A 21,649-nucleotide genomic window follows, 5' to 3' on the forward strand; every position below is an offset into this window, starting at 1 on the left:
AGATGTCATAGATGCCCTGTGTGTCTCTTAGTTGGGTCCTGTGTGCGGGGAGAGCTCAGTGCATGCTAAGGATCTGCTGCTGCAGCCTGTGCTGTGACGGCATGAATTCATTTGCTTCCAGTAGTTAAGGGAAAAATTGACTACCCGTTTATGTAGTCTGTATTAGTTGTACCTTCATGAGTGTATTTGCACAGAAAAATGTTTGGAAAGTTATATGCAAATGTTACAGTATATGCTTTGTAGTTTTCACCTAACTCCCCCAATTCATTTCCTTTACTTAAATTAAAAATGTAAAATCGTGCAATAATGTAGGAATTTTCCTTTTGAAGATCAAATCCTGTTCAGGCAGGATCTGCCCTATGTGTCCCTGTGTGTCCCTTTCTTACTCGACAGTGTCCCCACAGTTTCTACGATGATTTGATACACATCCCTTCAGATTTCTCTCTTATGGAGTTTTATGCAGATGTATTCGAGCCCACCAAAACCGTGTAGTCAGTCTTTGTAGGTGTTGTGTTTTCTCTGTCTATAGAACTGCTTTTCTTCTTCTTTTGAAATACTTTCAAACTTAATGTAAGGAAAGTTGCAAGTATGATAAAAGAGATTTTTTTTCATGAGCCATTTGAGATTAGGTTGCCCGCCAGATGCCCTACCACTCCGACAGCCGTAATCCAGCTATCCACATCAGATTGATATATCTCTTTTAAACAGTGTAGTTTGTGACGCCATGCTTTCAACACTGGTATGGTAATCTCATTTTTAAATACATAAGTGTTATATGTTATATTCTGATTTTGTATTGTATACACATTACATCTCTCCTTGTAAAGGAGTCCTAAGAATTGCATTGACTTTGTTAAAGAATCCCTGATTGTATAGGTAGAGTTATCCTGGCACACCCCTCAATCTTTTTCCGCGTCTTTCTTTTTTATTGTGGTAAAATATGCTTAAACATAAGTCTTATTGTTTCAGCCATTTTTTAAAGTTTATTTATTTTTGAGGGAGAGAGAGCATGCGTGAGCAGTGGAGGGGCAGAGAGAGGGGGAGAGAGAGAATTCCAGTTCGGGGCTCAGACTCACTAACCTTGAGATCAGGACCTGAGCCGAAATCAAGAGCAGAAGCTTAACCGGCTGAGCTACCCAGGTGCCCCTCAGCCATTTTTAAGCCTACTTTTGGTGGCATAAGTATGTTTACGGTGTTGTGTGACCATCATCATTGCCTGTTTGTAAAACATTCTCGCCACCCCAAGCAGAAACTCTGTACCTATTAAGCAGTAACTCTCCTTTCCTTTTTTCGTCTCTATGAATTTGCCTGAAGTAGGTGTTTCATGTAAGTAGACTGATTTGTCATTTTGTGCCTGGCGCATCTCACTCTGCGTAACGTTCTCAAGGTTCATCTGCGCGATGGCCTGTGGCAGAGCCTCATTTCTTTTTCTGGCTGAGTAATCTTCCCTCGTATGCGTAGACCACATTTTGTTTATTCATCTGCTGATGAACATGTGAGTTTTTTCCATCTTGTGACTGTTGTGAATAGTGCTGCTCTGAATGTTTGTGTACAAGCATCTGTTTGAGTGTCTCTTTTCAGTCTTTGGAGTGTACACCCAGGAGTAAATCGCTGAGTCATGTGGTAATTCTTTCTTTAACTTTCTGAGGAACCACCAAACCGTTTTCCACAGTAGCCACGTCATTTTGCATTTCCGCCAGCAACGCGTGAGGGTTTCAGCTTCTCTACATCCTTGCCAGCACTTGTTTTTGTTTTGGCTCATCTTTTTGACCATGGCTGTCCCAGTCAATGTGAAGTGGGTGCCATCTCCCAGCCTCGTCCCCTCCAGTCAGAGATCATGGCTCTGTGCCTCCTTGGCTCTGGTCGTTTTGTTCCCTTAGTCCTTCAATACAGGAGCTTTTAAAATGGTTCTTGTTTCCTGAAATAGAAATGAAGCACAGTTTACTAAAAATCCATGGGAAGTTGCTGATTCTGTTGAAGTGCAAAGTAGGCAGAACTGATGAGAAAGTTGACTGGACTGTGGAAGAATTTGGAAAAGGGATAAAATGGGAATTATGGGAAACAATCGGCCGATACTGGTCAAGATGCCAAAATATTGTCAGGGGAAGGTCTCCTTTATTGGCATTCATAAAGTATATTTATATGTGCCTTTGAATGTTTCCTTTATTATTTATTTATTTATTTCTAATTTTTTATTTCAGAGAGCGTGTGTACTAGCAGGGTAGAGGGGCAGAGAGAGAGAATCTTAATCAGGCTCCACACTGTCCGCATGGATCATGACCTGAGCTGAAATCTAGAGTCAGATGGTTTTTTTCTAATCAATCTTTTTAGAAGGGAGTTCTTACAATAGTAAAAAGTAAGAAAACGTTAAAAAAATTTTTTTTCTTAATGTTTTATTTATTTTTGAGAGAGCGCGAGTGGGGGAGAGGCAGAGAGAGCCGGGGACAGAGGATCTGAAGCAGGCTCCAGGCTCTGCACTGTGACAGCAGCGAGTCCAATGTAGAGTGCGAACCCACGAACCACAAGATCACGCATGACCTGAGCCAGAAAGTTGAACGCTCAACCAACCGAGCCACCCAGGCGCCCCAGAAGACATTTTTTTATGTGCGTGTTTTGTGTCTGGGGAAGAGTCATGAGCTTGTACGTTGACTTGATGTGTGGCCCTGCCGTGTGTATTGGCAGTGAGTGATGCTCTTGGACTCCAGTTAAGTGAGGTCTATGAGTACTTGGGGAGGGGCTGGCCTCAAAGCTGGTGACGAGGGAGTGGACATGTGTGGGCTGGACCATGGCCTCTTTCAAAAGAGGGTGTGGTATTGAAGACTCGTGGGGAGTCTTAAGAGAAGTGTGACATTAGAGAGCTGGGGGAGTGTGGCAGCCCCTCCCTGAGATGGTCCGAGTAGTGGGGCCAGACCCACCCTTTTGGGAACTGGTCCTTCATAGCTTTTGAGCATGGCAGTAATGGGATCTTTGGAAAAGGAAAATAGCTGCTGCTCTTCTAGGGCATGGATGGAGACAAGAGAGCAGTGAGTGTGGCGACTGGTCACTGGGGCAGATAGGGTGCACAGAATCCACTGGGGCTGGGGCCAGCTTGAGACACGCTTGCGTTTGAACAGTTGACTTTGGGGAATGAGTGACAAGTTTATGTCTGGCACATGGCAGATACTAGAAATATCTTTATGATGTATGTACTAAGTACATCGAGCAGTAAAAGTGGCCAGAATTTATTGTGTGTTGCCCACCGTTTTGAACGTTCTGCAGCTTCCTGAGCCCTCTGAGCTGGGTTTTGGATAGTTGTACCCATTTGGTCAAGAGGAAAGTAAGGCAGCAAGGTACCATGCCTGGTCAGCAGAGAGCTGAGCTTGAATCGTGTGAGGGTGTCAGGCCTGCTGTGGACTGTATGTTGAGCTCTGCAGGACACTCAGATGTCATCTGTAGTTTAGAACTAGTTTTTCTTTAGGATTTTATGAAGAATTTAAGTTTCCATCATGTGCAAAGTAGACGACTTACAATTCCATGATCATGGTCAAGATTTTGCCACATGGTTCCTATCTTGTTCGTTCCTTCTCTTCCTTTTCCTTTTTTTTTGTTGCTGTGGTATTTTGGAGCACACCATAGAGGCCGCGAAACTTCCGCTTCTCAACTCAGAGGACGTACCTTTTAAAAACGCAGAAGGCATCCTTACGTAACCACAGTGTTGTTTTCACACCTAACAAAATTTGAAGTGATTGCTTGATGACATCTATTTTAAAATCACCCTCCGATTATGTCAAAATGTCATTTTATGGTTGGTTGGTTTAAATTAGGATCCTAACAGAATCCACACTTTGCATTTGGTTGTTATATTTGATATCTGCAACCATTACCCCTGCTAATATCTTTCATCTTTTGCGATGAGGAAGCTATGTCAGTGGTCTTGCAGAATGTCCCACATTGTGGATTTCTGTTACTGAGTTTGTTAGGACGACTGTATTTCTGAGCCACGTTGCCCATTTTGTTTTTTATATTGATAACCTAAGGGTATAACAAATGACATCATGTTGAGTGATTTCCCTTCGTGATGGTTTTATATTAGGAAAAACTTGGTTGAAACTGAGGAACTAAGAGCTAGATCTTTGGAGTGGAACTGAGTTACTCTGGCCTTGTAAGGTTACTCTCACTGTTGAGTCACCGTGGTACGTGCGGATGTAGCTGGTGGACAGGCCTGTGTTAGGCGCACAGCTGATTGCTGCATCCTGGTGGCCCCGTTGTCTCCACTCTGTGCCTTTCTGCCAGTGAGACATCCTCATTTCTTTTTTTTTTTTTTTTTTTTTTTAATTTTTTTTGTGTGTGTCTTTATTTTGAGAGAGAGAGAGTATGTGAGCCGGGGGAGGGTCAGAGAGAGGGGGAGACACAGAATCTGAAGCAGGCTGCAGGCTCTGAGCTGTCAGCACAGAGCCTGACGCGGGGCTCGAACCCACAGACCGCGAGATCATGACCTGAGCCGAAGTCTGACACTTAACCAACTGAGCCACCCAGGCGCCTCAAAGACATCCTCCTTTCTAATGGAGTCCATTTTCATTTTAATTTAGTCTGAGTTAAAGTAGGAGAGATGGAGTAGATGTTTTCCAATGTCAAAGATTGTGAGTCTTCCTGGTGTCATGTTGAGTTGTGTGCCCCATGAGCATCTAATGGCACTAGGTGTACCCAGACCCACCACTGGTTTTCTGCTTAGCCAGGTAGAGAACCCCCTGCACTGCTGTATAGGGTGGGACCCGTCAGTGTGAGAACCAGGCAGAAGGTCCCCATGGGAAGCAAGTGTCACCTTTGCAGGTCTGGAAACTTGATTTTGTCAGTAAACCAAATTGTGATGATCATACTATCCAAATTCACAAGAGACTGACGTATAAAAGAAGAAATCAGCATATTTATGTGGTAAATATGTGTAGATATCTTCACCATGTGGAAAGTCAGACTGAAAGTAAACATTGTGTGACCCCCATTCCCTGGTTTATGCCCTCAGAACAGACACCTGCTATAGCCCAGCGCTTAGCCGGTTATATCTTGGGAGATTGTTGTGGGTGTGTGGCTGGCTTTTGTTTTTGTTTTCCTCCACAGACCGGAAAGGGTTCAGATAGCATGCTTTAACTCATGGAAGCTTAGGGGGCTGTGGAGCCACGGTTCAGAGTGGGAGAGGCCGTGCTTTCCCCACAGGTGTCCACGCACCTGTTTCATTTCTCAGCTTGCTGTGTCTTCTCTGGAAATCACGTTCTGTGGGGGTCTGACCTCTGTTGTGGGTCCCAGGCCCAGGGCTGTGCTTGGTGTGGCCTGGAAGGGACACAAAGGACAAGGGCACTGTTCGAGTTGTCTGTTAATGCTTAGCTCACTACCCTGAAACATAGTGCCTAAAGACAACAGTGATCACTTGTTATCCTTCATGGGGCTGGCAGTTCAGACAGGGCAGTGTGTGTGGGGGGGTGATGGCTTTTTTCTGGTCCATGAGCCTGGGGCCTCAGCTGGAAGCCTCCGGCACTGGGGATGGCTTGCACTTCTGGTGGTGTGTGCTTCTTGTGTGGGCTGCTGGTTGGAACGCCCACAGGTGGCCACAGCTCTGGGGTCCTCAGGGCTTTTGTGACCTGGCCTCACGCACCATGGAGCTCACTTTAGCCACAGTCTCAGGTCTAGGCTGTCACAAAAGCCCATCTTATTAAAGGCGAAGGAGCACAGCCCACCTCTCATGGAGGAATGTCAGCATCACCTTGTTAGAGAGGTGTGTAGGGTCGTGTGCACATTGGTCTGGCCATCTTTGGAAAACTACAATAGCCAAGCCTAGCCTAGGTCAAGGGAGCAGCAAGCACGTAGCGCCTTTGGTTTTTTCCTTTGCAGAGAAGCCAATTAAGGGTTAAATAGCAGATGGAAAGGGAGTCTGTTCTGATATTTCACAGTCCCTTAAATGTAATTTCTGGGGCTACTTTGGATAGTAATTGTATTTTCCAAAATTAGGAACTAACTCCTTTTGCTGCCAAAGGGAAAAAACAAAAAGACAAAAGAGGGAAAAGGAAATCTCTCAGATATTGAAAGGATTCATTCTTTTTCTCCCCACCCCTTTTGATAATTAGCTAGTGAAATTGGCATGTGGAAAATAGTTGAAAATTAGGGGGTGAGCAGATAGCACTCTACAGCTCACAAGTTTCCTGGACAGAAGACGCATCCCATCTTTGGGAATCCATTTGGTGTTGACAGTGCTGCGCTGGCCCTGATGCAGTTCTCGAGGAGAGGATGCGGTCTCTGGGTCCAGATCTTGGGCAGAGTCCTAAAGGAGAGAGGAACAACTGGCAGGTCAGAATTAGCGTTTCTCCTAAGGTGGCTAGAGCCGTGACATCTCCGCCCTTGGGGAGAGAAGGTCCTCTTTGCCCTGTGTGTGGGATGCTGCAGATTGCCTCCAGCGGCCGAGTGAGGAAAGCCTGTGAGCCGTGAGCAGTGTGCTCTTTGTTGGAGGAGAAGGGCTTTTCTTTCCCTTGGCCTCCTAGCTGTGAAATGTGAAAGCGCGATCACCCCTGGAACCACAGAGTCCAGCAAGCATGCACTTACGTGTTTAGAGAGGATTTTCCCTTCCTTTTTCTTAGTATTTCACCATTGTTGGGTATCTTTACAGCTCCAGTAGATACTATGTGAAATGTGGCACACCCCGCAAAACACGAGGGTAAGGGTGCTTTGAGGCTGCATTGAGGAGATGGCAGTTTCGTGGGAGGACATGGACTCCCTCCCTCCTCCCCCTGTAGTGTGGGCACATCTTTACCAGGTTCCTCTGTGGGCTGCCATGTTGGTCACCTTCTCTCAAATTCTTTTTGGAATGGCTTTGACTCTTTTCAAACTCAAGGGGGTGTGTGTGTGTGTGTGTGTGTGTGTGTGTGTGTGTGTGTGTATAGTAGTTAAAAGAGTAACCTTCTCAACATCTGTGCTTAAAATAGGAGTTCTGAATAACGTGGATACATGGGTCCAGGGTGGCTTGAGCCCTGAGAAGGGAGGGAGCTTATCTGTGAGATGGCTGTGGCCTTGGAAATGCTGGTGCTGCCAGGTCAGGGGGAGCAGCTTTCAGGCCCAAGATCAGACCAGAGCACTGGCTCCATGCACACACAGCAGGGTCTGAGATCTGTGTGGCAGGTTGGTTCGACGTTGGCTTCCGTATTTGTATGGCCGAGTCATGGAGCCGGCTGTCAGGAAATGTTTGTCCACATGTGCTGCTCCCTGTAGGTTTGGTCTGGCCTGGCCCGTGTGTGCTAGCCGTGGGGCTGGTCTGTTGTCCAGTGGACCCCCACTCCACTTCAGAGGTTAGAGTATTTGGAAGCAGTTTTAAATTTCTGATGCCTTTAAGGGTTTCACCCTTGCTGTCATAAATAAGGATACTTTTTGTGGTTAGATCCTTATTGTTGAGACTAGAGTTTTCCCATTGGATCACTGGGGGAGTTGGAATGAATGTGGGGGAAGATCTTCTTTCCACAGGAGTCCGCATGGCTGCATCTTTGTGGAGAAAGCCACGTTACGATTGGGCTTCACTAATTTAGGTCACCTGAGAGAACAGAGCTCTCTGGAAAAGTGAGCCAAAGGGCCCTGAGATAGACGATTCTCTTTTTTCCCTCTTAAGTCTTCCTTTCAGACTACTCTGCGCTCCCAGCCCCCGTTTGTTGTGGTTCCGCCCGAGTAGAGGCCGGCCAAGCTTCCACCATCCGGGGTTGGCTGCACCGCTGGCAGTGTGGAGACTCGGTGGGGCTGGTCCAGAGCTATCATTACCGTGGTTCCTGGCTGTCCTCGTGATGTGGACACCATTGGTCTGATCTGTTGAGAGGTAACTGGCTACCGATGAGGTGGGCTGAGCCTGGGCTGGCGCTGGGGGTCCTTGGCCGGCCCTTCCTGGGTTCACAGGCTGCCATGGAGCAGTGGAGGCTTTCCTTCTCATGAGCCAAAGGCCCGTCCGGATTTAGAGCTGACACAGTGTCGTGGTTCTTTCTGCCGATGTCTTTATAGTTTAAATGGATGAAACTATTTAAATACTTACAGATTATCCAGAATTTGGTCCAGCCCTTATTTGTCTTTGAATTTTAGGAACTTTCGAAGGGGTGATGTCAGAGTTTCTGTGATCTTTCTCCAACAGCCATTGTTTATTTTACAAAAAGAAAACAAAATCAGCAGTGTGGTAGAAACCCGGCGGGGCAGGTACCTGGGAGGTTGAGCCTTTCCAAACCCTGGGAAACTGGGTTTGTTACCTCACCTACAGGGTATGCTGCCTGGCCTTGGGCACGTTCCTAACCTTGTGCCCGAGGCTCTTCACCCGTGGGGGCAGGCACTTCGCCTTGCAGGTGAACCCGCACAGGTGCTGATGAGGGGGCTCACTGTAAATAAAACAGGAGCTGACAGTAAATAAAACACAAGTGATGGGTCGTACTCTTGCATGGAAAAGTAACGAAGGTTCTACACAAAATCTTAACCGTCTTAATTTATACTGTATGCGTAGCAGAAACTGTCTTCTTAAAAACTATCTGAAATCAAATGTAGTGAAGTTGAAGTTAACTGTATTATGATGAATTATGTTTGATGCAGCCATTTCACGTCCATTGACAATGGAGAAACACCTTCTGTGGATGAAAGCAGTGCTGACTGAGGGGCAGAGTGGGGAGACCCCGGTCTGCCCTGAGAGGAAAATGCATTTAATTTAAAGTGTCACGAGGGGGTTGCCTTTATTTTATTTACATACTGTGTTATTTAAGTTGTAAGTGATTATTATATGCTTATTTTATGGTTATATCACATAAAGTGACGGTACGGTACAGACTCGTAAGAGATATTTTTCTTTTCTTTCCTTTTTTTCTAAGGTTTATTTTTGAGGGAGAGAGGGAGAGAGCATGAGCAGGGGAGGGAGGTGTCGGGGGGAGAGGGAGACAGAGGATCCGAAGCAGGCTCTGTGCTATTAGCTCAGAGCCTGACACGGGCCTTGAACTCAGGAACTACAAGATTGTGGCCTGAGCCCAAGTCAGATGCTGAACTGACTGAGCCACCCAGGCACCCCAAGATTTTTTCTTTTGATCATGAAGAAAAACCTAGCTGAAACCTAGCTTATGTCCACACATATTCTGATGTGGGGTAAAAATGGCAGCACTGCCTTCTTTCTGTCTTGTAGTACATTTAAAAATGAAAAGAAGGGGGCGCCTGGGTGGCTTACTCCAGTTAAGTGTCCACCTCCTGATTTTGGCTCAGGTCATGATCTCGTGGTTCATGAGATAGAGCCCTGAGTCGGGCTCTGCACTGAGCGTGGAGCCTGCTTAGGATTCTCTCTCTCTCTCTCTCTCTCTCTCTCTCTCTTTCTCTCTCTCTCTCTCTCTCTTTCTCTCTGCCCCTCGCCTGCTTGTGCTTTCTCTCTCTCTCAAAATAAATAAATAAACAAACAAACAAACAAACATTAAAAAAATACAGTAGATACTACTGTTGTGGTCTTTACATCTGGGCATCTTCCTCCTGTGCCCTCTTTTCTTGTTAACTTTAAATTTTTTTTAATGGTTTTATTTATTTTTGAGAGAGAGAGACAGAGCACAAGTGGGGGAGGGGTAGAGAGAGACACAGAACCCAAAGCAGGCTGCAGGCTCGGAACTGTCAGCACAGAGCCTGATGTGGGGCTCGAACTCGTGAACCACGAGATCAGAACCTGCGCCAAAGTGGGACACTTAACTGACTGAGCCACCCAGGTACCTCTCTTGTTACCCTTAAAAACAAACAACTGAGTGTTTTTCTTCAGAAATACTCTGTAGTCTTGTGTAGTTAGAATTGGTTGGTTGCCTGACTGTACTGAGGTTGCTTCTGGTTTTTGTGCAGTAGAGGCGTCTTGGCTGCATAAAATGTGCCGTGCAGGGTTTAAGGTAGGTGTGAGTGGGTGGTGAGGTCACAGCCGTTCCCCTGTGCAGATCATACTGGGACCATCCTGTGTCTGTAAGGCTGGCAGAGTCTAGACTGAGGCACAGGGGAGGCAGGCCAGAGGCAGGGGTAGGGTGGGGGCCTTGCAGCTCTGGGCATCTGATAGAGTGCTGGAGTGGGATTAAATTAGGGTATCTGAAGGCCCTGGAGTAAGATTTTATAATGCCTTTGGGTTTTTTCCTCTGTGTTTTATTTTCTTCTGTGTTCTTTTGTCTTATGGAGAAATTGTTTCATTAATACTTCTTTTTCTGGGGCACCTGGGTGGCTCAGTCTTTAAGCATCTGGTTTTGGCTCAGGTCGTGATCTCATGGCTTGTGAGTTTGAGTCCCATGTTGGGTGAACTGGGTGAACACAAGCCCCACTTTGGGTGAGCCCCCCTCTCTCCCCCACCCCTTCTCTCTGCCCCTCGCTCACTTGTGCCTTCTCTCTCTCTCTCTCTCTCTCTCTCTCTCTCTCTCTCTTTCTCTAAAAAAAAAAATTGTTTTTCTTCTTAGGAATATGATTTCACAGGGCAGAGAATATTGCCTTTTAAAAATGTCAACACTGGGGCGCCTGGGTGGCTCAGTCGGTTAAGCATCTGATTCTCGGTTTTGGCTCAGGTCATGATCTCACACTTTCGTGAGTTTGAGCCCCACGTTGGGCTCTGTTGTGGCAGTGCAGAGCCTGCTTCGGTTTCTCTCTCTCTCCCTCTCTCTGTCTGCCCCTCCCCTGCTCACGCTGTCTCTCTCAAAATAAATAAACTTAGGGGCGTCTGGGTGGCTCAGTCGGTTGAACGTCCGACTTCAGCTCAGGTCACGATCTCGCGGTCCACGAGTTTGAGCCCCGCGTCGGGCTCTGGGCTGATGGCTCAGAGCCTGGAGCCTGTTTCAGATTCTGTGTCTCCCTCTCTCTGCCCCTCCCCCGTTCATGCTGTGTCTCTCTCTGACTCAAAAATAAATAAACGTTAAAAAAAAAATTAAAAAAAATAAATAAACTTAAAAAAATTAAAAAAAAATTAAAATGTCAACATTGCAGGGTGCCTGGATGGTTCAGTTGGTTAAGTGTCCAACTTCAGCTCAGGTCATGATCTCCCAGTTGGTAGGTTCAAGCCCTTCATCAGGCTCTGTGCTGACAGCTCAAAACCCAGAGCCTGCTTGGATTCTGTGTCTCCCTCTCTCTCTGCCCCTCCCCGGCTTGCACTTTGTCTCTCTTTCTCAAAAATAAGTAAACATTAAAAAAAATAAAAAACAATTTTTTTTTTAATGTCAACATTGCCACTTCAGAATTATTGAAACTTAGCGCCCTTTTGTCTTTTGCTGACTTTTATAGACTCCGTTCATGGTTGCCAAATTCAGCAAATAAAAAACACAGGATGCCCAGTTACATATGAAGTTCAGGTAAACGTGCTTACACTAAACAAATTGATGTGTCATATCCCTGAACTCTAAATGTAATGGACACCTGTAGCTGGAAGTGCACTTGACCTTGTAACTCCAGCACGGGTCAGGTTCTGCGTCACCCCGGGACACATTTTTCTCCTAGATTTTTGTTTATATCGTAATCTACCAACTTGTATTTAAGGGCAAAAACTTCACAGACTGGACAATTTTCCTTCTTTTTTTTCTCCATCCACAGCAGTGCTTCAGTGCATCAGATGGACATTCAAAGGGCAGAATGTCATTTTCTAGAAGTTCAGCTCTAACTCTAGCACATAAAGTGCATGCAGAGTGGACCCCATTATTCTGGTGTGCCTTTCCCAAAACGTTTGCTCCATTGCTGTGGTTTATAGTCCGTTCTGATCGCATACTGGACAGACTTTGTGCGGTGCTTCCCCCTCCCGCAGGGGCGCTTCAGCCTGTGGGCCGTTACGGTGCTGCTCTAACTCGGAATTTGTCGTAGGCCGTGAAGTTGGATGGGAGTCTGGGTCAGTGGGTGAGGGAGCTGTTAGTGCTGCAGTTTTGGGCCCGCTTCTTAGCTCCTGTTTCACCGCAGGTCCCCAGGCAGCCTCGTTGAGGCGAAGGGTGAGGAAGAGAAGAACGTGCAGGGTGGGAGTCCGCCCTCTGGGCCGCAGCCGCTGCCTCCTCCCCCCCTCCCCCCTCCCCCCTCCCCCCTTCTCCTCCTCCCCTCCTTCTCCCCCTCCTATTCCTCCTCCCCCTCCTCCTCCTTCCCCCCCCTCCTCCCCTCTTCCTCCTCCTCCTCCTCCTCCTCCTCCTCCTCCTCCTCCTCCTCCTCCTCCTCCACACTCCCCTTTGCTTCCTCCTCTGCCCTGTGCCACTGTCAGTGGTCACTCAGAGTAATGAGCAGGGAGGATGCTTGGGTTCTAAAAGTAAGAGCTGCAGACAAGGCAGAGATGTTGGGGTCTTATTTTGGGCTCTGAGGCTTGTCTGGGGCCTGGAGTGATGGTTAGTGCTCATCAGAAGAGTTCCTGAATGCATCCGAATAGATGCAGAGCAGAATAGTGGATACTTCTGGTATTGTTTGAAAGTGTGTTAGGTAATATTCTTAAAACAGAGTTTTTTTGGGGAAGAAGTCATGAATCTTAATTTCATGGCTGGGACATGTGGCTGACAGTGGGGACAGGACACAGGTGGTTTGTAGGTATATTCGTGAGTGATCCGGGGAGGCCTGTCCTGCCATGCCTGGCCCTGGGCGCGCCGGGGGGTTTGGAGGCATTTTCAGCAGGCCTGTGATGTGGGGGAGCTTGGTGTCCTTGATGTATGGCTTGGCCTCAAGGCCAGTCAACAACCCTAAAAGCTGTTTAGGACCCCAGAGGGCTCTTGTTTATGTGAGTTCTATCTACTGGTATTGACCAAAACATAAATGAAAACTGAAGCTTTACAAAAACCCATATTTACTTAAAAATAACAAAAGTAAACCTGTAACCTGTTGTTTACATGTTAAAGTGAATAATTTCTGTGAAAAATAACTATTTTCTAAAACAGAACCACAGAAGTGTGGCATTGCTTTACAGGTTGTTGTATCTCTTTCTTGTCTGGCTTCTGACTGCAGGGATGTGCTGTTTGGTTGCAGTATGTGAGGAAGATCCAGCCTTGTGTAGACACGTGAGCCTTTTAGATAATTCCGGATGTGTTGCTGGCTGTAGTGTGCCAGAACCTGATGGGGCAAAGCAGAATGTCGATGGCCTTCCTTCCCTGTGAGGTTTAAACCCATGGTTGGCCTTGCATCTCAGTGCACCTTCCTGTCATGTGTGGTTTTAAAGATTAGGTACTGCTTGGGGCACCGGGTGGCTTAGTTGGTTAAGCATCTGACTTCGGCTCAGGTCATGACCTCACAGCTCGTGAGTTTGAGCCCTGGGTCGGGCTCTGTGCTGTTGACAGCTCAGAGCCTGGAGCCTGCTTCGGATTCTGTGTGTCGCTCTCTCTCTGTCCCTCCCCCGCTCGCATTCTGTCTCTCTCAAAAATAAATAAGCATTGGGGCGCCTGGGTGGCGCAGTCGGTTAAGCGTCCGACTTCAGCCAGGTCACGATCTCGCGGTCCGTGAGTTCGAGCCCCGCGTCAGGCTCTGGGCTGATGGCTCGGAGCCTGGAGCCTGTTTCCGATTCTGTGTCTCCCTCTCTCTCTGCCCCTCCCCCGTTCATGCTCTGTCTCTCTCTGTCCCAAAAATAAATTAAAAACGTTGAAAAAAAAAAAAATAAATAAGCATTAAAAAAAATTTAAAAAAATAAAGATTAGGTACTGCTCATTTGGGAAACACTGGCTCACTAAATTATGGGGATCTTCCAAAAGTTGGCACATTTCGTCATCCGAGATCAGAAAATTGTATTTTCTTATTAACGTCTCTTCTGTCATCAAAAGTCTTTAAGTGTCCAGCAGCTGTGAAGCTCATGGGGCAGATAGATACACATTTACCCAAATTCTAATTTCCAGTCAGAAGCTAGAATTTTAACATTGGCAACACACACTGTTGGTTTTTCTTTGAGGTCGTGGGCTCACTGTGTTTATTTTGAGAACATGTTTGGCCTGCATCCACACGTGCGTAGCCATGGATCTCGCCAGTTCTTCCAAATGCAGACACCCAGTGAGTGACACTCAGCCCGGCGCCTGCCCCGGGCCTCTCCCGAGCGGCCAGCAGACTGGATTGCTGCTTGCTTACCTCTTGTCTGCTGCCTTCATGAGAAGGCCCATGGGGAGACTGCTGATTGCACCGCCTCAACAAGGGCATGCCCAGGTGAGGTTGGCTTTTCCGCCCTGAGTGCATAGCGTTGAAGAATGCAGTCACTTAGGAGTTTACTTTGGTCAGAAAAAGACAGATATTATGTGTGTTCACTCTTATGTGGAATTTGAGAAACCTAACAGAAGACTGTAGGGGAAGGGAAGGAAAAATAAGTTACAAACAGAGGGAGGCAAACCATAGGAGACTCTTAAATACAGAAAACAAACTCAGGGGTGATGAGGGTGGGGCAGGGAAAATGGGAGACGGGCATTAAAGGGGGCACTTGTTTGGATGAGCACCATGTGTTGTATGTGAGGGATGGACCACGGGAATCTACTCCTAAAGCCAAGAGTACACCGTATACACTATATGTTAGCTAACTTGACAATAAATTATTAATAAATCAATCAATAAATAAAAATTAAAAAAATAAAAAGTTTAATTTGGTGCTGCCATTTTGGTTCCTAAGGTACCCAAGTAAGCACAGTGAAACAGGCAGGTAGGCTCCTAGTATTACAATGAAGCTAGCTAGCTTTGACCTCTTGGACCCCTGGAAGGGTCTTGGGACCCCAGAGAACTCCTATTTGAGAGTGCGTTGTGGGGATAGGCTAGAGGTGGGTGGTTGGGGTGTAGCTGTGATGGGCTGGGAGTGGGGGCAAGGCCTGAGCATCTGGGCCTGACCCTGGATGGGCTGTAGGAGGTCAGGGGGCTGGGATTAGATGGGGTTAGGTGGCCCCCTGCCTACTTTCTGAGATGCCTGGCCAAGACCTGACCCTGGGAGGGACATCAGGTGCTGCTGGTGAGCTTAGAGGGGGGCAGGAGAGGGTTTTCCTGGGTCCACATACAGAGGTCAAGGGCTCTGTTAGGGAGTCCAGGAGCCCTTCCTCGGGCTCTGCCCGGGCTTCTTATTTCCCCAGACTCTCGAAACCCAGATTCTTTGTAAACTCTCCTACTTTTTCTTTTTTTTTTTTTTTTTTTTTTTTTTTTGAGAGATTGAGAGAGAAAGACAGCTCGAGAGCGGGGGAGGGACCGAGGGAGAGAGAGTGGATCTCAAGCAGGCTCCACGCCCAGTGCACAACCCAACTTGGAGCTCGATCCCGCAACCATGAGATCATGACCTGAGCTGAAATCAGGAGTCGGACGCTCAACCGACTGAGCCACCCAGGCACCTCACGCTCCTACTTTTAAATGTTGATAGTTGATTAAAGATGGAGACATGTGCCAGTCAGCCCTGTGAAGCTGTCTCACTGGTGGCTCCTCGGTGATGTCAGGTCTGTGTCCGCCCAGCAACCGGGGCGTGTTGTGCCGGCCCCAGCGTAGCCACAAAAGGCTTAGCCCACAGAGAGACTTCTACTCAGCTGGTAGGAAATCTCAGGGCCAGAGATATGAGGGTGGACAACAGTGTGATGCAGCACCTCATGCTCTAGGAGTCTGAGAGTCTGGAACTTTCCTTGCCCTCACCTGGAATTGGTTCTCTCTCTTCCAGGAGCCTCAGTCCTCTCGGTGGGAAGTGGTAGAGAGGAACCAAGATTCTGTGCGTGGTGTGCTTGTTGCTGCCGAGGTGTCCTTGCTTCGGGGCCGTGCGGTGCAGTGTCCAGAGCGTCAGCTGTGCGTGCAACTGTCAGCTGCTTTCCTCCCCGCCGCCCCGTGCTCTAGAGCCAGCATCCTTATCCTCCTCCTGTGAGACTCCGGCCGTTCTCACAGCCCCCACCCCGACGCGGACCGCAGGCAGGCTTGAAGTTCTGTTTGGTTCTGCTGTTGCCAGTACAGGAGTTTGTCACTGGTTTGGGCTCCGTGTTCCGTCCTCACCCCTCTCCTGGTTTGGTGTTGATTTTGTGGATTGCCGGCTCTTGTGAGAAGGTGATGACAGCCATGTTCCCTCTTGTTAGCATACATAGGTTCGGTCCACAGAGAGCATCTGAATTTGGGAGATTTTTGTTCTTCCTGCTTCAGTTGTGGGCTGAGCTCATCATTGGGCTCAGTCCCTGGGCTTTTGGACTTTCAGACGTTCACACTGGCCGTGCCCTGCTCTGCCCTCACCCGTCAGGGGTTAGAGTGGCTACCACTCAGCCTCCTTTATTCATGCGGCAGACACTGGCTGTGGGCCTCTAGGTTGTTCCAGAGAATCTACACAGGTGTGTAGCTGTGTGGAAAGCAGACATGGAAGTGGGCCCAGCGGCCTTTCTTACTCAGTCCTCTTAGAAAGGCCCCAGTAGTTCTGTGGCCACACGCTCATCGGCTCCTTCTGCACGCCGGGCATTGCCGACACTTCGGGGATATGTCAGAGAACAGGACAGGCCCCTCCTGTGGAGCCAGAGTTTGCATGCTGGTGGGGCAGACAGGCTGGGTGGTATGTTTGATGGTGGTGAGTGCCAGGGGGCCGGCGAGGCAGGGTCCAGGAGAGGCCTTCTGATAAGGGGGAGATTGGCCTATTGAGAGGCCGCAGGGTCCGGGGACAGGAAGCTGGGGTCAGAGTGTGGAAGGAGGATCAGAGGCTGGGCCCTGCGACTTTGCTGCCCATGATGAACACCTAGGAAGACCCTGGGCTTTGAGAAGGGACACATCCAGCTTTGATCCCTCCCTGCAAGGACATATTCCCCACCTTCTGGGAGAAAGTCTCTGAGTTCCTGGATTTTAACTTGGTGCCTGGCACCGAATTCTGGCTTCCTGTGGCAGGAGTGTTTAAGAGGGATTACAGAAGGGGGTCCACTACTTAGACTCTGAAAACCACCAGTGGGGCCACGTGTGGTGCTCCAGGGGAAGGTGGGAGGGCAGTAGGGGGAGCTGAGCCATGCTCACGCCCCCTCTCATCCTGTCCACCCGGGGAGATGAAATCAGCTCTGTTTAGGAACTGCTGGGGGGAACATTCTGGAAACACTGAAGAAGAAGGGACGTCACAGGGCGGGAGGCTGCTGTGCACACTTGAGGTGGGTTGGTGGTCCAGGGCGACAGGGTGGGGCGCTGCCACTGCTCTTAGGAGCCGTGCTTGGCATTCAGGGAAATCAGGGACCTCAAGGTTCTGTAGGAATGTTCTGAGAATGTTTTGTGGTGTCTTTTGGAGAATGTGTTACGGAAGTTAGACACGTGTTTTGGGGGTTTTGCCCTTAGCTTCTGAAAGTTGTAAGTAGGGGGCCTGGAGGGGGCCTGCGTCTGCCCCTTCTGCTTCTCCATGGACTCGTGGTGGCAGCGGCTGCTGCACCTGCAGGGACCCCATCAGGAGTGTTTTGTGTGTGCTTCTCCAGCCAGACTCTAACTCTCCCTAAGGCAAGAATTTTTAAAAAACAATTCCAAGAGACGTTGTGTAATTCATGCCTCCGCATAGTAGAGCAAATATTTAATGATTGACGTTTTTATTGAATTTTCTTGATTTATCCATTTCTGTAGTTTTTTGTAGGTTTTTGTTCATTTGAAATAGTTGAATTGTTATCAGCAGCAGAATGCACTTTGATACAATTTATAGCATTCCAGTAACAGTCAAAACTTTTGAGATTTCTAATTATGTAAGTGATGCGTGAACACATTCTTATTATTAAGAAACTGTCTCCTAAAATGCAGATAAAGTAGAAGTTTCCTTGGGCTGCTTTCAGAGTGTCATTCTCCCTCCTGGAGGTGACTGGTATCTGCTGGTTTGAATATGTCCTAACTGTGCAGTCACCTGACAGTGAGTTTCTGTCAGGATCCAGATACCACGTCCATCTAGAGAAGTCGTGCTGGCGAATTGCTTAGTCTGCCTGTGGGTGAATCCAGGCTGATGGCTGTTTCTTCTTTAGCAGGCAGTTCCGGCGAAGGGGGAGACGAAGCAGGATTGCTGCATGAAAACAGAGCTGCTGAGGGAAGGTAAGGGCGCAGTTTGCCGCTTCGGGAGAAGTGGCCAGAAGACCCATCGCTCTGGTGTCTCCTCACCTGTCCCCGGCTCCCAACTTCTTTGCTTTTACTTGGGTTACTGCGTGGCTTCCCGTGTCCCATCCCCAGGTGGACACAAATGCACACACCTAGATCTGCTAGAGAAGGGAGCCTTTACCCAAGAGTGAAAAGCAAACACCTGGTAGATGCTTATCTTCAAGTGCACCCAGGAAGTCGAAAGTGAGAAGGGTCGTGGTGAGGTTTATGGCAGCTTTATTTCTGGCGCTCAAAGCGGAAGTGCCCAGGTGCGCATCACCTGGTTATGGCCTGTGGCGTGCACACGGCGGGCGGTGCTCAGCACCTCAGAAGAAGGGGCAGCTTTGTTCTCACGGCAGCACAGACGATACTCAGTGTGTTTTGCTAAGTGAAGGAAGCCGAACCCACAGGCCACGTACTCTGTGACTCCATTTGTGTGACATTCTGGGCAAGGTAAAACTAGAGGCTTGGAACACAGCAGGGTTGCCAGGAGGTGCAGGGAGGCTGAAGAAGGGGCGTTTGCAGAGCAGAAGCCCTGTGAGGAGCCACGGTGGGAGGCACTCTGCTCTGTTGGTTAGGGCTACGGAATAGACTCTGACAAGTGAGTCCTGCTGTGTCACACATGAGCCACGCGAGGGCTGCCGAGAAGTTCACTTTGCAGAGCCGCGTCCTGGCCGGACACTATGAGGCTGATGGCTCGGGAGCGATGCAGACACGGGATTTCGTTTGGCTGTCTGTCAGGGGAGATGGGCGAGCCGCCCTGGACTGCCTGCCACACGGGCACTGGGGCTGAGCAACGTATCACGGCATCATCCCAGCAGCCTCGGAAGGTTAGCGCGGGAGGAACCTGCCCACGATCGTCACTGTCCCTCCTCACTGAAGCTGGTGGCTGCCGCGGGCACTCCTGGTGTTCTGGCCGCATGCCAGCCGGTGCTGTGTGGTTCTGTCTCTCCTCAGAGGAGGGGGAGCTGAGGCGGGGCGCACTGCTGGGCCAAGGTCACCCAGGCCGCCAGACTGGCGGCTTATCCCCTCCCCCGAGAACGTAGAGACGATGGTGTGCGGAGGCGCCGGCAGTGGCTGGTGAGACTGCTGTTGTGTGCACGGCAGGAGAGATGAGTGGAGAGCAGGGGCCCGTCTTACCGGGCCCCGCGGGTTGGCCCGCAGCGTCCCATCACTGACCTGTGTGTCTTGGTGGGTGTGCCTCCGAGTGCCCCCGATGCCTTGCAGGCCATCCCGGCGGTGGTGGGATGGCCTGCCGAGTACCACCTTGCCGCCGACGCTGGTGGCTGCCCTTCCGTGCCCTTCCTGAGCTGCAGCGTGGCCACCCAGCATGCATTGCTGCAGCCCCTGTCTGCTTCTCAGGCAGTCCAGGAGCTGCTGTGACACCTTTTCACATCCACATAGTCGCCTCACGTGAGCACTGTGCACACAGCCAAGGGCCACCGTGGGTGAGCGTGGAATGCGGGTGCTCCGGCGGCCAGGCCACAGGGCAGGCTGTCTTTCTCTGCATGACGTGCTGCACTGACACACCTTTGTAACAGAGCTGCTTCCGATTCCAGTAGAGTTCTAGGGGCTCCTGGGAGCAAGGTGGGTTGCGAAGCTGAGCAGTGTCTGCTTCGCTTCCTTTGACCATTTCCAAGCCTCACTTCCTCCCCAGTGGGAACCCTGCTCTCTGGGGGGCCCCCAGTTCAGGTCTGACCCAGTCAGGCACCTGCGTGATCGAATGAGGGCTGTGGTCCTGCCCTGCATCCTGCCCTCACTTTGGGCCTTGGGGGGACCTCATCCAGGTGGGATCTCTTAAGACCTGCCTGAGGGTTTCTTCATGGTACTGTGCTCCCCTCCACTCCTTGAAGTGTCCTCTTTCATGGGCACCCACGGTCTCCAACTCTTCTTTTTCCCTCCCTGGCTCCCCTCCTGGGACCTTTTCTGATAGAAGTTGTGGATAAATAATGCTAGGTGCCATTTTCCTCTCTCACACACTGTCCCTGAGCCAAGGTCTTGACTTCCTTTTGAGGAATTGTTAGACTGATTTCCACAGCAGGGATACATTTTACACTCACACCAGCAGGGTGGGAGGGGTCCGGTTCCTCTACTTCCTGTCAGCTCTTGTTACTGGCTGTGATTTTGATTATAGCCATCTGAGTGGGCGGGTACAAACTGGTGTCTGATTGTGGTTTTGATATGTATTTTCCAGATGATTAGTGATGCTGAGCATCTTTTCATGTGCTTATTCGCCCTTTGTATGTTTTCAGATGAGTATCATTTTAGATCCTTTGCCTGCTTTTTAAATTGCTTATTGATTTTTATTGTTGAATTGTCAGAGTTCCTTATATATCATAGATACTAGTTTCTTAGCAGATATAGTTTGCAAATATTTTCTCCCATTCCGTGGCTTGTCTTTTCAGTTTTTCTGATGGTGTCTCTTTGAAGCACAGAAGTTTTTCATTTTGATGAAATCCAGTTTATCTGTTTTTTCTTTGGCTCCTTTTGCATTTGGTGTAACATTTAAGAAACCATTGCTTGATAGAAGGTCACAAAGATTTATGCCTGTGTTTTCTTCTTAGAGCTTTATAATTTTATCTCTTATAGCTAGGTCTTTGATCCATTTTGAGTTAATTTTTGTACATGGAGTGACATAGGGGTGCGTCTTCATTCCTTTGTGAGTGGATACCCAGTTGTCCCAGTACCATCTGTTGAAAGGACTGTTCTTTCCCTGTTGAATTGTCCTTGCACTCTTGTTGAAAATCAGTTGTCCGTGTGGACGGATGGCTGTGGTGCCGGTGCCTCCTATTGTCCTTAAATGCTGTTCAGTGCTGGAATAGCTGTTGGAATGCCTGTACCTTCTGCTTCCACCATTGCTGTCATGTCTGGGTGTTTGTGGTTTTGGTTTTAAAGATTTTATTTTTAAGTAATCTCTACACCCAATGCGGGGCTTAAACCCACAAGTCCAAGGGTCCAGAGTCACAGACTCCACTGACTGAGGCAGCCAGGTGCCGCTGTCTGGGTGTTTCATTGCCTGACTTTTCTCTCCATTGTGGATTCTCTTTTTCCTCACAGGTCTTGTGATTTTGGTTAGATGTTTTGAATAATATTGTTGTGGCTTGAACACGATGTTATGTTTGGTTGTCTGCCCTACCTCCCTGTTCCCTAATAGATTGTTGGGCTTTTCCAGGGCACTTGATTGATTAATTCACAGACAAATTTGGCCTCTTACTGGTTTGTTTGTAAGCATTTTTAGCACTGAAATAGAGTAACCTTCAGTTAATAGTTGGTTTGTTGCCGTTGTGTGAGAAACGTTTCTCAGGTAGCAGGTGTAGCTCAGTCCTACTAGTAAGGTGTTAGCTGTTCGGGATCTCTGCTGAATGCCCATCACTGAGAATTCTTTTCTTCACCGGGTCAGAGCTCAGCTCCTTGACTCACATGTAAGACTCGATGTTGAGTCTTCTGTTTCATGGACAAGCCATTTTATATCTCCATTTATTTTACTTTTCTTAAAATTTTCTTAGCCACACGTTACTGTTTTCGGTGTACAGGTGTTGCCATGATTCTTCTGTATTTGCTTATGCTGTTGTAAATGGTGTGTCTAAAATTTTACTTTCCAGTTTTCCATTGCACTTTATCTTTTTGTGACTGAACTTTGAGGTAATTGAGGTCCACGTGCATTTATAAGAACTAATAC

General features: G+C 48.5%; 1 protein-coding gene and 1 long non-coding RNA gene across 10 annotated transcripts in view; one reads left to right on the top strand and one right to left on the bottom strand.

The window, feature by feature from the left end:
• EHMT1 (euchromatic histone lysine methyltransferase 1) overlaps window positions 1–21,649 on the top strand; it is a 153,111-nt gene that overhangs the window by 49,040 nt on the left and 82,422 nt on the right. For 5 of the 9 annotated variants that reach the window (XM_060608064.2, XM_060608066.2, XM_060608062.2 and 2 more), the window contains one exon: window positions 17,865–17,928. The exons of 1 other annotated variant lie outside the window; for it this stretch is intronic. In XM_060608064.2, the coding sequence (XP_060464047.1) occupies window positions 17,865–17,928 (64 nt within the window). Of the gene's footprint in view, window positions 1–17,861; window positions 17,929–21,649 lie in introns of those variants that run through there. 3 more of the 9 variants (XM_060608063.2, XM_060608065.2, XM_078436181.2) reach the window with 1 other exon arrangement.
• On the bottom strand, window positions 977–15,825 carry LOC132662727 (uncharacterized). Its single transcript, XR_009602705.3, has 5 exons — window positions 15,553–15,825; window positions 6,164–6,289; window positions 5,203–5,304; window positions 3,508–3,654; window positions 977–1,918 (listed from the first exon to the last, which is right to left on the bottom strand). It is a non-coding gene; the product is annotated as an uncharacterized LOC132662727 (long non-coding RNA).

This window comes from Panthera onca, chromosome D4 (genome assembly GCF_046562875.1).
Source record: "Panthera onca isolate mPanOnc1 chromosome D4, mPanOnc1 haplotype 2, whole genome shotgun sequence".
Classification (NCBI taxonomy): Eukaryota; Metazoa; Chordata; class Mammalia; order Carnivora; family Felidae; genus Panthera; species Panthera onca.